At 46.3% G+C, this 15,084-nt stretch overlaps 3 protein-coding genes across 3 annotated transcripts; all 3 read right to left on the bottom strand.

The window, feature by feature from the left end:
- Positions 1-863: 863 nt before the first annotated feature.
- LOC120285672 lies at positions 864-3,826 on the bottom strand. Its single transcript, XM_039298294.2, has 2 exons — positions 3,496-3,826; positions 864-2,230 (listed from the first exon to the last, which is right to left on the bottom strand). The coding sequence occupies exons 1-2, from the start codon at positions 3,635-3,637 to the stop codon at positions 1,116-1,118; spliced, it is 1,257 nt and encodes a 418-aa protein (XP_039154228.1). The 5' UTR covers positions 3,638-3,826; the 3' UTR covers positions 864-1,115.
- A 1,746-nt stretch (positions 3,827-5,572) lies between these two features.
- LOC123327443 lies at positions 5,573-6,355 on the bottom strand. Its single transcript, XM_044923864.1, has one exon. It carries the CDS (start codon positions 6,353-6,355, stop codon positions 5,573-5,575), a length of 783 nt encoding a protein of 260 aa, XP_044779799.1.
- A 4,581-nt stretch (positions 6,356-10,936) lies between these two features.
- On the bottom strand, positions 10,937-11,875 carry LOC6739814 (translationally-controlled tumor protein homolog). Its single transcript, XM_016168961.3, has one exon. It carries the CDS (start codon positions 11,730-11,732, stop codon positions 11,214-11,216), a length of 519 nt encoding a protein of 172 aa, XP_016022664.2. The 5' UTR covers positions 11,733-11,875; the 3' UTR covers positions 10,937-11,213.
- Between the last annotated feature and the right edge of the window lie 3,209 nt (positions 11,876-15,084).

The following is a 15,084-nucleotide window of genomic DNA, read 5'->3' as shown; positions in this document are numbered from 1 at the left end:
GGTCAATGGCCCTCAGACTCATTAGAGGTTTAAGGACCATATCCGAAGACGCGGCGCTAGCGCGGGCAATCCTGCCGCCAATTGATCTGGAGATCAAGGCTCTCAGCCTAATGCGGAATGGCGCTTCCAGGCAAGAGGCTCACGAGTGGCTAATAGGTGAATGGAAGAGCAGATGGCAAACGTCGCGACGGGGGAGGTGGACTTATCAGTTCATCCCAGAGATGGCGGTTTGGGCAGAGTGACAACACAAATACTTGGACTACCACCTAACCCAGTTCCTCACGGACCATGGCTGCTTCCGGGCCTATCTACTCCGGTTCCGTCACGTAGAGTCAGCCCACTGCTTGTTCTGTGTCGACGGTGAAGAAACAGCAGAACATGTGCTAATGCACTGCTCCAGGTTCACGGCGGAGAGGGAGCAGCTAAAGACGCTGTCAGGTACCCCGTTCAGCCCTAGTGGCTTGTTCGCGGCTATGCTGGCGAACAGCGGGGCTTGGGAGCTGGGACACAGCCTTATCATTAATATGATGAAGCGTTTCCGATCAGACGAGATGGCCAACAGAGTGGATGTCTACGGGTGACGGCGGGCGAAGAATTCTACCTCAGAGTTCCCGGCTCGTCGTAAAAAGCGACTAAAGGGTGGAAGGAGGAGCCCCCATGGACTACACTGAAGGGAGGGAGTGCGACCTGGCCTCACATCCTGCTCACCGAAGTCATACTTTGATTGGCAGTCCCGGTGAGAGAGTAAGGACTGAAGAGCACGCTGAGGTTTTTGTTTTAGTACTGAATAGTTGTGATGCCTCACTGCTTTGGCATCATAGTAATGGGGTTCGCAAATACGAATCATATATGCACGATTTATCTTCAGTTTATTTCTCCATTTAAATTCATTTTTTTTGTATACATAAAAACTACGTCTTATCGCTATGACCGCAAAATTACAAGTGCCCTTTAGAAAGAATACAGCTGAGTTCAATTAGCATCGACACGTAGAATGTTAATCCGCTGTTATGACAGCTGTAGCACCGGGTGACTCCGCTCATAATCCGTACATGCCGCCCGCCAATGCGTCGTCCAGCATGAAGGCTCCTTGTTATTCTTGATCCGTGTGTTGATCATAATAATGTTGAAATAGGAAGTGGACAAAGCTTTGTGATTGACCTCTTTTGAATGCCAGATTTCGTCCTTAATGTAACCACTCTGACTAGCGAGTCCGATCCAGGGTGCAGTTCGACGACTCGGCCTATAGTCCATTTAGCTGGTGGTAGATTATCATCCTTTATAATGACTAAGTCGTTGATGTTAAGATTCTCTTTGATTTGGCACCACTTAGGCCGAGTTTGCAATTGTGACAACCAATCACGAGACCATTGGGACCAGAATTGTCGCGTCATGTGTTGTTGTGCAAGAAATAGTTCACGCAAAGGCTTATTATTCGGCCGACCTTGTGGCGGTGCCAGTAGTGCGTCACCAATTAAGAAATGTGCTGGAGTTAGCACTTCTAAATCGTCAGGGTCGGCGGTTAGCGGGCAAAGTGGACGTGAGTTCAAACATGCTTCAATCCTGATCAAAACTGTGGTAAGCTCCTCATACGTCTGCTTGTGGCTGCCGACGATCCGTTTAAGATGATGCTTCATTGCTTTCACGTTTGCCTCCCAGATGCCACCAAAATTGGGAGAATATGGAGGTGTGAAATGCCACCTTGTCCCATGTTGGCATGTCGATTCATTTAGGGCTGCTTTGCAAGTGATGGGCTGGTGAAGCGATGTACTCGCGCCAACAAAATTTGTGCCGTTATCACTAAACATATGTTGAACTTGTCCTCGGCGTCCGGTGAATCGCGTAAATGCTTGCAGAAAGTGCTCTGTTGAAAGTCCAGTGACGGCTTCCAAGTGGACTGCCTTGGTTGCTAAGCATATAAAAATGGCTACATAGCCTTTGTAGGTAGTATATCCTCGTACACGCGCGGCTTGAAGTTCAATCGCACCGGTGTAGTCAACTCCTGTTGTAATGAACGGACGAGTTGGTGGGTTGACTCGATGTAATGGCAAGTCACCCATTAATTGCTTCGCTACGACTGGAGCTACCTTAAAAAATGTGACGCATTTCCGGATGATTCGCCTGACTGCTTGTCTGCCTCTGGGAAACCAGAATTTGTATCGTATGTCAGCCAGTGTTAATTGAGCGCCGCCATGTAGAGTGAGCTGATGAGAGTGTTGAATTACCAAATCTGTAAATAGGTGACAATGATGTAATATAATTGGATATCTTCGAGAAAAAGAGAGATTTGAATGCTTGAGACAGCCACGAATCCTCAAGATATTGTTGTCAAGAAACGGTGTAAGATTTGAGAGTGTGCTACGGGGTGGTAACGGCTTGTTCCTTTTAAGCCCTTGGATGTCGGCGTGAAATGTATCGGATTGTGCAAGGCGAGCTATGCAGCACAGGGCCTCATCCAGTTCGTCAGGAGAGAGTGATCCGTGACTTCGTTGTGCTCGAGCATGAGCATTGTGGCAGAATCGTAACTTGTATGCCGTGACACGTAGCAGTTTTTTATACGACGAGAATCGGTCAATAATAGAATCCTTTGTGTCTGACAAGGTAGTGAAGGCTCTAATTTTTATGGATTTGGCCTCCAGATCCCGTTCTTCTGGATTGAGCAATTGTGATTGCGTGTTTGGCCAAATATTGTGGGGTTTGCATAGCCAGGATGGGCCATGCCACCAAATATCAGGTATTTGGCCCGGTGGTAAGCCTCTGTTTGCCAATCTGCTGGGTTTTCCGACGTGTCTATGTGGTGCCACTGAGCCGCTGAGGTGTGGTCGAGAATGTAAGACACCCGGTTGGCTACAAACGTTTTCCACCTAGTAATGTCTCCTTTAATCCAGTGCAGAACAATGGTAGCATCGGTCCAGTAAAGGGTAGATATGTGTGCATTGGTCCATCGGTTATTCTCCAGCACCCATTTGGTGAGTTTGGTAGCTAATACTGCACCGCATAGCTCAGTGCGCGGTATTGTTAACGGCTTGGTTGGCGAAATTTTTGATTTTGCAACGATGAGAGTTGTATAGAAAGTCGCATCAGACTGTTGGGTGCGTGCATACACTGCTGCTGCGTAAGCACTGGAGGATCCATCGCAAAAGGTGTGCAGTTGTACCTCACTACTAAATTGTGGTATAAATTTGACGCTGAGTGGTATTTTGATCGTGTTAACATTCATTAGTTGCTGTCGAAATTGTTGCCATTTGACAGCAATGGTGTTGGGAACTGGCTCATCCCAATCCAGTGAAGTACTCGATCCGTCCTCGCGATATTGCTTCGCTAGTGTAATTTCTTTCAATAAAATCTTTGCTGAAATTACAACTGGAGCGATTAATCCAAGAGGATCAAATAAACGTGCTATGGTCGATAGGATTTCCCGTTTTGTTATACCGGCTGGAGTATTTGCTTGTAATTTATAAATAAAGCAATCTTGCTTGGGAAACCAGTACATACCCAGTGTTTTGATGGTGTCCGCATTGTCCCAACTGAGGGATGTCTGCTTGCATCGATGCTCGAGAGGTATCGTTGCCATCAGATCCTGGTCATTACTAGCCCATTTTCGTAGCTCCATGCCAGAGGATTTTAAAACTAGCATAGTTTGCAAACTGTTCCGTATTGCTGCCTCTTGTGAATGATCGCCTGAGAGAATGTCGTCGACATATATCTAATTTTTGAGAACGTTGGATGCCATAGGATATTTTTTCTGTGTGTCTTCAGCTATTTGATGGATGACTCTTATAGCTGTATATGGTGCAGACGCTGTTCCAAACGTGACGGTAGATAAGCAATGCTGTTTGATGACTCCATCCGCCGCCCGCCATAAAATCCTCTGGTACTGCGTGTCATCCGGGTGGACATTGATACAGCGATATATTCTTTGTATATCGGCAGTGAAAACAAACTGATATTGTCTCCAATTTAAGAGAACGGCTGGCAGATCATTTTGCAACGTGGGACCTACACATAGTACATCGTTTAACGATCTGCCATTTGAGGTCCGGGCCGATGCGTCAAAAACGATACGTTGTTTTGTGGTGAGGCTTTCTTCTTTGAAAAATGCATGATGTGGTAGCACGCATGATGCAACATGCTGACCGTAGGAATCCGTGGTTATGGTTGAGTTTTCGCTCGTCTCTGCCAACGTCATTTAACCTTGTTGAAAATATTCTTTAATTCCTTGGCAGTATCTGCTACCATTTGTCCCCTTTGAAGGCGCCTTTCGAGTTGAAGATATCTGTTCAGGGCGATCTGATGAGATTTTCCGAGCGTCATACTGGGATCAAAGTTCCTCTTGAATGGCAAACGGACTTGATAACTGCCGTCTGGTTGACGTTGATGGGTCTGTTTAAAAAAAGACTCGCACCATTGATCTTCTTTGGAGAGCTTTGGGCGTTCTGGAACTGATTCTACCTCGCAGAATACTTTAAGCAGCTCTTCGGAGTTTATTATGGCATGATTACAACGAATGTGGCGTGTAATATGCGTGTTGCCAACATTGCCTAACAGAACCCATCCGAGTTGAGTATTCTGCGCTATGGGTTCGTTTTGCAAGCCAATCTTAGTTCCAGGTAACAAGACTTGTGCCATAAGGTCGGCTCCAGAAATTATATCGATTCGCTTGGATCTATAATAATAGGGGTCTGCGAGCATGAGACCATGGATATGACTCCAGTTTCCTGCTGGAAAACTTTGACTTGGCATGTGTGATGTCAACGTGTTCAAAACATAAGCATCGTCGACCTTTAACGAGAAATTTGGGTTAGGCGCTGTTTGCACTGAACAACTTACGATGAATTTGCAGCGTCGGCCTGAATCTTGACCGACTCCGGTGATTGAAGTGCGAGTTGTGCTTCGGGAGAGCTGGAGAGACTGTACAGCATGCTCCAAATTGATAGTTGCTTCTGATCCTTGGTCAAGAAGCGCGTTTACCGTGGCCTGGCATCCTGTGTGTGTGTTGCTGAGTACAACCCGAGCTGTTGCTAGTAGTACCTTTCGATGAGTCATAGGTGAAGTTGTAGTTGACATGCACTGTAGAGTCGGCTTGGCATCTGAACTGGCTGCCGAACTTTGGCATGATGTCGAGGAGGCTATCAGCGTTGGCTGTGTTACTGGAAAATGTAACATCGTGTGATGACGTTGACCACAATGAAGACAATTCTTATTGCTGGGGCAGCTTGCTTGTGTGTGCGATTTTCCCAGGCAATTTAGACATAATTTTGCCTTGCTGGCCACTTCTTTCCGTTGGTAGCAATCCATTGAAAGAAATTGCGGACATCTTCGAAGGATGTGTAAATTGCCACAATGATAGCAAGCGGACGCGGAAGCACCCGACCTGGTGTGGGCGCTGTGCACACGCACGCGTTTAGTACCGTTTGAAGTTTCATTTGACTGTTTCATGCCGCTGCACGCGTTACGGCTTTCAATAGCGTCTAACGTAACAAGTCGATCATTGAGGAACTGTTGCAGATCTTTGTATGAAGGAACGTCAATCTTGCTGCCCAGATGATGCTCCCACGCTGTGTGAGTGTCTTTAGGTAGTTTGGTTGTTAGATAATGAGTCAAAATCTCCTCCCTGTAGTGGCGCCTTGACGGTATTGCAAGCGGCAATGCAGACGTTGACTGTACTAACCATATACCGTATGTCAGCAGATTTTTCTTTAGAAAGATTCGGTAAGTTGTAGAGCATGTTCATGTGGCTGGCGAACAAAATGCGTGGGTTGTTATACCGTTGTAGGAGTGTGGTCCAAGCGACTTCATAGTTTGCTTCAGTTAAAGCGATTTGGCGAATGTCGTTGTCCAGGCCTATTGGTAATGCTTCCTTTAAAAAATGGAACCTTTGAATCTTATCCAGACGTTCATAATTGTGAATCAAGCGTAAAAATGCATCATGAAAACTTGGCCAGTCCGCGCAGTTGCCAGAGAATTTCGGAACTGGTAATTTTGGCAATGGTACCCGTACTTCCTCTACATGTGTTGTTATTGTGGAGTTAGTTGATTCGTTGTGCGTCACTGTAACTGGATAGATTCGTTTCTTTTCTTCTGCCACAAAACAGTAAACTTCCATGCCTAGGTCATCGAATTGGCTGATTGTATTTTGTTGCTTATACACAATTTCTTCGTAGTCTGCCATGCATATAAGTGTGTGATGCGTCTGATGAAATTCTTTGTTATACTCGTCGATTTGATTCAAACGTTTTTCGAAATATATTTCCGTTTTCCGCACACTCGAGTCCTTTTTCACATTACTGAACAAGCGCTTCAAAGACTCAATGCGGTCAGTTTGAACTCGCACCAGTTGATCAAACTTCGACATTATTTATACTGACTTTGCTCCACTGTATGTAATGTGCAGAAATGCTCGTATGTTATCTATGTTCTTCTTTGACGTCTTGTTTTTGAGTTTAAAGAGATTTCGGCAAATCTAACGGAATCGAAGGGCAACGGGACTTAGCTCTGTCGTGATGAGAGCGAGCGCGAATGTTTGCGTATACGGTTCTGTCGTGATGAGAGCGAGCGCGATAGAAAACGTAGGCACGTTGAACGTTGATTTATCTGGATGAAGCCGACAACGAAGATAAAATTGCCAAACAGCTTTTAACAATTATTAATTATGATTCTTATGAGCAAGGTTCCCCTCATGGGCCACCAATGAATAGTTGTGATGCCTCACTGCTTTGGCATCATGGTAATGGGGTTCGCAAATACGAATCATATATGCACGATTTATCTTCAGTTTATTTCTCCATTTAAATTCATTTTTTTTTGTATACATAAAAACTACGTCTTATCGCTATGACCGCAAAATTACAAGTGCCCTTTAGAAAGAATACAGCTGAGTTCAATTAGCATCGACGCATAGAATGTTAATCCGCTGTTATGACAGCTGTAGCACCGGGTGACTCCGCTCATAATCCGTACAAGTACGTAGGCATAATTCCAATAGGGCTAATGAATCGTGCATGCCACCTACGGACAGTAGGTGGTATCTTTAGAAGATTTTAGTTTTCCTACCGTAAGTCGAATAATAATAAAACAAAAATTGTAAATTTGAGCGTAAGAGGGAGCGGATAGCGGGTGACAGTCCAAAACCCGTAACTTGAACATTCCGCCCCCCTTGCAATCACTGGGGTTGCAACACAGCCATCCTACGGCAGGCTGCAGGCACCGGACACGATCCACCCAAAAACAGTTTTCTAAGCGACCGGAATTCCCTCGTCGAATGTCAGGAATCCGGATTGGATAACCTTTGGATAAACATCTGCTCCTAAGACCATGGAGACGGTAGCAGGCCGATGGAACTGGTCATCAGCCAGCATGATGTCCCGGAACTTGGACACCACGGTGTCGCTCAATGCCCGGACAGGTGTGCGGTTCCGCACCCTGGGCTCGATCTTGAGCACGACCTCCAGCTTAAAGTTCGCATCGATCCTGGTCGATTCCGGGCGTCGTGGCGGTGAACTCCTACGCTGAGTTGGCGGATTTTTCCGGCGGGAACGTTGGGACGAGGCCGAAGCTGCTTGCCGGGTTGGCACCGGTTGGAGACGCGAGCGCGCTCGCGACCGCGACAACGAGCTAACCTGCTTGTGCATGTGGAGCAGCGTGTGGTGGGATCGGTCGCACTTCTTGCAACGATCACCGCTTCGGCAGTCTCCCGTGGAATGCTCGTGAACGAGGCAATTGGCGCAATATTTGTTAATGAGGACTGCTCGCAAACGCTTTTCAGCGCTGAGCTTTAGGAACCTCGCGCACTTCCGAAGAGGATGGATACCGCGGTAGACTCGGCATCGGTAGGATTGATTACCTCGGGTACGTCTGCTCACCAAGGCACGAGCACTGCGTGCGTTTTGTTGACGAGGGGCCATGCTGCGCGTAGTTGAATGTTGAAAGGAGATCGAAACGAAATGAAAAATAATGGATGATTAGTGCTAGTGAACTACAACTAAGGACGAGATGAGCGCCTATTATTGTGGAGATTCGGAAGACTCCGTCGGCAAAAGCACACTACAACTAAGGACGAGATGAGCGCCTATTATTGTGGAGATTCGGAAGACTCCGTCGGCAAAAGCACCACTTTTGCCACTGGACGTTTAACAACTCCACGTGCCGTACGGATATTTACTATACGGACGTTGCCGTCGGCTCCTGGGAAAACAGACTCAATTCTGCCGAGCCGCCACTCATTAGAGGGTAAGTTGTCGTCCTTGATGACGACCATGTCATCGATGCGGAGATTTTTGGACGGGGCCTGCCATTTAGAGCGCTTGTGGAGTTCTTTGAGGTACTCTTCTTTCCATCGCACACGGAACTGCTGATGGAGAGCTTTCAAATGCTGCCACCGATTAAGAATGGATTTCGTTTCCCCCTTTATTTCGGGTTCCACCGTGGACATAAGGGGTCCCCCGACAAGGAAATGACCTGGCGTCAGAGCCAGCAAATCTGTCGGATCCTCAGACATAGGAGAGTGCGGCCTGGAGTTAAGGCACGCTTATATTTTTGCCAAGAGCGTGTAGAGCTCTTCGAACGTGTATTTTCGTGTGGCAGTGCATTTGTAAAATAGCGTCTTAAAACTTTTTACGCCTGCTTCCCAAAGGCCTCCCATATGGGGTGCCCTCGGAGGAATAAATTGCCATTGCATCTCTTGATGAATATAGGCATTCGTCACCGACTCTTTTACGGCTTGAAGGAAATCGCGGGAAAGCAGGGTGGCAGCGCCAACAAAGGTTTTACCATTGTCTGACTGGACTTGACGTGGATACCCTCTTCTGGATACAAAACGAGAGAAAGCGGCAAGAAACTTTTCGGTCGTTAAGTCAGATGTAGCCTCTAAATGGATGGCCTTTGTGGAGAAACAAACAAAAACTAACACATACCCCTTTGTAATAAGACATGCTCTTCCCGTATAGTTCTTTATATCGAACGGACCGGCGTAATCCATGCCAGTATACGTGAATGGTCGGGAGAACGATGCTCTTTCTTTGGGCAGGACACCCATCAGTTGGCTTTGCAACCGCTTTTTGTGGATCACACATACTTTGCACGAATTTACTACTGCTTTCATCAGGTTCTTAATTCGGCGCAACGAGCCAGAGGCAGTACCCACCACGCGGAGCTCTTGGAGGCTTTCAGAAGGAAACGCATAGAGTTCAAGCACGGCATTGCGGCTGCCAAAGCGCGGTCGTAAAAGGAGCTGCAGGATAGCGTAGACAGCGATATCTGGAGCCTCGCCTACAAACTTGTTACCAACAAGCTAAGGAGGAGAGCGGTAACCACATCCGACCCGGGGGTCCTGGCTAACATTGTAGGGGAGCTATTTCCAAAGCAGACAACACTATGGAGGCCAACAGAGGCAGCCCCTGCCCCAGATTTCCAGTGCGTCACAGAACTTGAAGTCGTCGAGGCAGCCAAGCGCATCAAGCCCAACAAAGCCCCTGGACTAGATGGTATTCCTGGAGCTGTTATTAAAGCAGTAGCGCTGGGTAGATCTGACATCTTCAGGGCCAATTTCCAGCAATGTCTTCTGGACGGAATCTTCCCAACAAGGTGGAAAAGCCAGAAGCTAGTCCTGTTGCCGAAAGGTAAGGGACCTCTATGCCTACTGTATATAGTTGGAAAACTGTTCGAACGTATCCTGTATACACGAATAGAGGCAATCACCGAGAGCATCAACGGCTTCCGGAAAGGAAGGAGCACACTGGACGCTCTTTTGGCCGTTAGTAACATCGCCAAGACCGGTCTTTCTGGTGATAGATGGTTAGGGGGCAGGAAGGAATACTGCGCAATAGTGACTCTGGATGTAAAGAACGCTTTCAACACAGCCAGATGTCCCGTAATCCTCGCAGCCATGAACCGCATGGGGATCCCGGAGTACCTGAGGATAGTCGTTGGCAGCTACTTTAGGGACCGTGTTCTATGGTACGATACGGAAGATGGCCCAAAAAGATACCGAGTTTCGGCAGGTGTTCCCCAAGGATCGGTACTTGGATTAATCCTATGGAACATTATGTACGATGGGATCTTGGGCATCAACAGGCCCGTAGGAGTAGAGCTGCACTGTTTTGCTGACGATGTGGCAATCACAGCTGTCTCAAAAACAATCGCAGGGTTGGAAGACAAATGCAACTCTACGATCGGTGCTTCCATCCTGTGGCTCGAGATAGCCGGGTTAGCAATAGCGGCTCACAAGACCGAAGCAGTCCTACTAAGCAGCAGGAAAAAGGTGGAGAATATACTGGTCTCCGTCAATGGCACACAGGTGACCTCTCAAGAGTCCCTAAGGTACCTGGGGGTAATAATAGATCGCAGACTATCGTTCAAGGACCACGTGAGCTACGCCAGCAAGAAGGCAGCAGTCACAGCCTCTTCATTGGCTAGGCTTATGCCCAACGTCGGAGGCCCAAGACACACGGCCAGGAAACTGCTGGTGTCAGTAGCAAAGGCTTCGCTGCTATACGCTGCACCAATCTGGAGCACCGCCACTAGCAGGGGCTCATACCTAAAAGGAGCTCATTCGGTGCTACGGTCTATGGTCCTCAGGCTCATTAGAGGTTTCAGGACCATATCCGAGGACGCGGCTATGCTGGCGAACAGCGGGGCGTGGGAACTGGGACACAGCCTTATCATTAATATGATGAAGCGTGTCCGATCAGACGAGATGGCCAACAGAGTGGATGTCTAAGTCCAAACTGGCGCCCTGGGTGACGGCGGGCGAAGAACTCTACCTCAGCGTTCTCAGCTCGTCGTAAAAACGACTAAAGGGTGGAAGGAGGAGGCCCGATGGAGTGCGACCTGGCCTCACATCCTGCTCACCGTCATACCTTGACTGGCAGTCCCGGTGAGCGAATAAGGACTGAAGAGCACGCGGAGGTTTTTTTTTTTTTTTTTTTTTTTTTAGGTGTTGCTATCAAATTATTATTTTAATTACAATAGGTGGCGCAATTCAATTGTTAGCTCGCTGTGATTAAACAATAAACATACAATAAAGTCGAATCCATGAGCGCTCCGGTAAAAAGAAATTAGATATAAAATCGCACTGATCGAAGACAGGCATTTTTGTCAGCGTTTTTAAACATAAATTTAAGACTTTCAAAATTGTAACTAAGCATCTGATAAATATGTATATGTGTGTAGAAGGTATGCATGAGTATAGGTTCCGTTTTGTTGGGGGGATCCATCTAGCATTTCTCCTCCTCCAGACCGTGTTTGAAGAACATCAGCACGGGCACGCTGTCGCCGTTGATTTCGCGGTATTCCACCAAGGCCACCATGCCGTCGCAGTCCATGGATTCGCCGGTGAAGAACTGCAGCTCCTTGAAGCGGCCGAGGATGTCCTTCATGGCCTTGTTCATGTTGGTCTTGAAGATGTCGACCTGGTCGGGCGACTTCTCCTCCAGCTTGGCCAGCACCTTCTTCATGTAGTCCTTCAGGTAGAGGGTGTACGACTTCTTGTCGCCGAAGGCGAAGCACTCCGTCAGTCGGTGGTTAAGCACAACATCCACGCCAGACTCCGAGGTGATATCGGTGCCCTCGTCGGCCTCCTCGGCGGATGCGTTGGCGCCCTCTAGCCTGATATCGTCACCCTGGCGGGTGATCAGCTTGCCGTACACCTCGTAGATCACATCATCCACCAGCTTCATCTTGTAGGTGTCGGCGAACATCTCGTCCCCAGTGATGATATCCTTGTAGATCTTCATGGTGTTTGGGTTGTGTGGAGTCTGAAGATGGCGTCTAAATCGCTGGCGAAAATGCAACTACAACTGCACCGGACCGGGAACACTGCGAAACGACCTGCCACGCGCTCACTCGAACAGCGAAAAGAATGAGCGAGAAAAAATGGCGAAAGTTTTAGTACGTAGTCATAATTCCAATAGGGCTTATGAATCGTGCATGCCACCTACGGACAGTAGGTGGTATCTTTAGAAGATTTTAATTTTCCTACCGTAAGTAGAATAATAAAAAAAAAAAACCTAAAAAATAACACTTTAAAAACTGGTAATACGGTTGAACCAATTAAAATCATAAGGTGTAACAGCGTTAATTTCTCCGGTATTAAGGACATTATCGTACCTAAGCCAATTGCTGATAAATTTTACACTATGCTGGCAGACAGAGTTGGTGTCTTCGCAGAGCCGGAGCATTGTTATATGCCTAGTATATTTCAACGTGCCATAGACGATGTACTTAGGGATGAAATAGGAAAGTCTAGAGGATCATGTGGATTATATTCGGTGGGTACTGGATAGATAGTTTGAAGCTAAAATGAGAGTGTCTAGGGAAAAATCTCAATTTTTTAAAGAAAGCGTCAAATATTTAGGATTCATAATATCCAGCGGGGGTATTAAAAACTATGAAGAACCCACAAATTTGTTCAACGTGAGATACTTTTTGGGACTAGCGAGTTATTAGGACTTTGCATCTATAGCCAGACCATTGAGTGACATTCTTAAAGGCGAAAATGGCAAAGTTTCAGCCAGTCGCTCTAAAAAGATTCAAGTTATCGTCGACACTAAGCAACGTTCTGCCTTTGAAAAACTTAAGAATGTCCTTACATCCGTAAACGTAATCCAGACTATAAAAAGCCCTTCGACTTGACAACGGACGCCTCGGCACTGGGCCTCGGAGTGGTTTTATCTCAAGGCGGCAAGCCTATTAAAATGATATGTAGGACTTTAAAGGATAGAGAGCTTAGTTTCGCAACAAACGAACGCGAACTCCTAGCTATTGTATGGGCCTTAAAGAGTTTAGGGAACTATCTGTATGGCGTCCAAAATCTGAACATTTATACTGATCACCAGCCGCTTATGTTTGCCGTATCGGACAAAAACCCAAGCGCAAAAATTAAAAGGTGGAAGGCGATTATAGACGAACATAACGCTAACATTTTCTATAAGCCAGGGAAGGACAAGCCATTCATGCTGTTGAAAGCGACGCTCGGTCAGATATAGCGACAATTCATAGCGAAATTTCACTTTCATATACCATTGAAACAGTCGACAAGACAGTCAATTGTTTCGGAAATCAGATAGTCTTAGAAGAAGGCACAACAGATTGTACTCGTACGTTTGTTACATTTAGAAATAAATCGAAACATTGGATACAATTCGCAAACAGGGAAACTTTAGTTGCAGAATCCGTGACGTGGTTAAACAGGATGTAACGAACTGCCCGTATTAGAATTCATACAAAACAGACTTGTGGAAGAGTTTCCTGGAACGACATTCCGACATACTAAAAAAATTGTAAACGACTAAGAAAACTTAGTGTACGACCCTGCCCATTAGGCTGGTGTCTTGTCTCTCACTTGTTAACGCATAGGCCGGCGAGAGATAAGAAAATGATTTCTATTTTTTCCGAGTTGAAAATGTAGTTAATTATTAAATGGATAAAAACACACCTTCTAATCCGCCGCTCTCGGAAGAGCTGAACGGATTCGAGAAGATGAAGAAAATCACTGGACATACTCCAGCAGAGATACGAGCCATGATTGCCCCAAGGCAATACGATTCTTATGGCCTTTCACAGGGAAGTCTTGGTAAAACTAGCTCTGCTTCAACAGTAACTAATACAGTTACCACTTCTCTTGTTTGTTCAACAACAACATACACTGTGAGAGCTTCGACAAGTACTGCTTCAGTTAATTCCTCTGTAATAAGTATGTCCACAGGTTCTTCACCAGAGGTTCCCCGTCTGTGGTGCTCGTTTCAGACCCGCCCCCTTCTGGACGCAGGAAGCGGAACCCTACCGATTCTGGAAAAGATCCTACAATATTGAAAAAAAGCAATGAAACCATTTCCCGAGCGTCTATGGGAAAAACAAAACAAGCTTCGCCCTCAACTAGTCTGCGCAACAACCGTTTCGCACCCTTAGACTTGCTGAAGATATGGAGACTAATGAGGAATCAATTGAATTTAGCGCTGACAACTCAAATAATGACCAGCCGCGTCAAACGGCAGCTCCAAAACCTCCTCCAATATGTGTTCCTAATAACAGTATCAGTAAGCTAGAAAGCACCCTCAACCAGGTAATCTCTGAAGATAAATATGACATACGGTCTTCCAGATCAGGAATTTCTCGAGTCTACACAGCAGATGCAATGTAATTCAGAAGTGTGTTCCGTAGCTTGACTGCCCAGAATTGCTAGTTTTGGCATCATCAACTCCGTGAGGAAAAACCATATAGGCTGGTGTTGAAGAACATACACTCGTTGTACTTCGTTGTACTGAACATCTACTCCCCAAGGAAGCCTGGCTGGAATGAAATCTTGGCTGGTGGAAACGACGACGAAGAAGCCATTATCGCACAAACTAGACAAAATCTTTTCTTTTTCAATCTTAAGCTGACTCCGAATGTGGCCGAGTCTCTAAAAGTAAACCGTATTGGAAGGCACAGGAAGGCTACTCGCAACATGGACTTAGCTCAATATTACAATTGCCAAAATTTTGGCCAAACCCGCAATTGCTGTCATTTAATCCCAGTTTGCGGGAATTGTGCGGGTGAGCATCCTACCGGTTCAAAATCATGTGAGGCACACCTAAACAATCAATACGTATGTGCAAACTGCATGGAGAATCACCCAGCCAGTTTTAAAGGCTGCAAAGTCAGAATAGAATTGAGTAAAAAATTAAAGCCAGGGCCTAGACCACCAACTACCAACTACACCATTAACAGAGATAATGAAATCCGCCATGTACAATACGCGTCGCCGTCAGCTGTCAGAAATGGAGTCTCCTATGCTGACACGACAAGAACTAAAGCTGAAAACAACTACAGCGGTTCAGCTAGGAACACAATCACTCTAAGTACTGGGGAGCAATACAACTCTAACAGGAACCTTGGACATTAACGCCAGATTGGATCAACTATTTAAATTAGTCATGGAAACGAGTCCAACAAAGCTTTTCGTGATCTAGTCCACGTTCTGATTTCTAAAAAATGATAGTCTCAAACTTAAAAATCGGATTATGGAACGCAAGAGGGATAGTACAGAAGAATGAAGAACTTCGACTTTCTCTTATTGCCCACTCTATAGACGTCATGCTAGTTACT

This window comes from Drosophila simulans, unplaced genomic scaffold (genome assembly GCF_016746395.2).
Source record: "Drosophila simulans strain w501 unplaced genomic scaffold, Prin_Dsim_3.1 Segkk87_quiver_pilon, whole genome shotgun sequence".
In the NCBI taxonomy this organism is placed as follows: domain Eukaryota; kingdom Metazoa; phylum Arthropoda; class Insecta; order Diptera; family Drosophilidae; genus Drosophila; species Drosophila simulans.
Note: the sequence above shows the minus strand (reverse complement) of the source record. Positions and strands in the feature narration are given on the sequence as shown.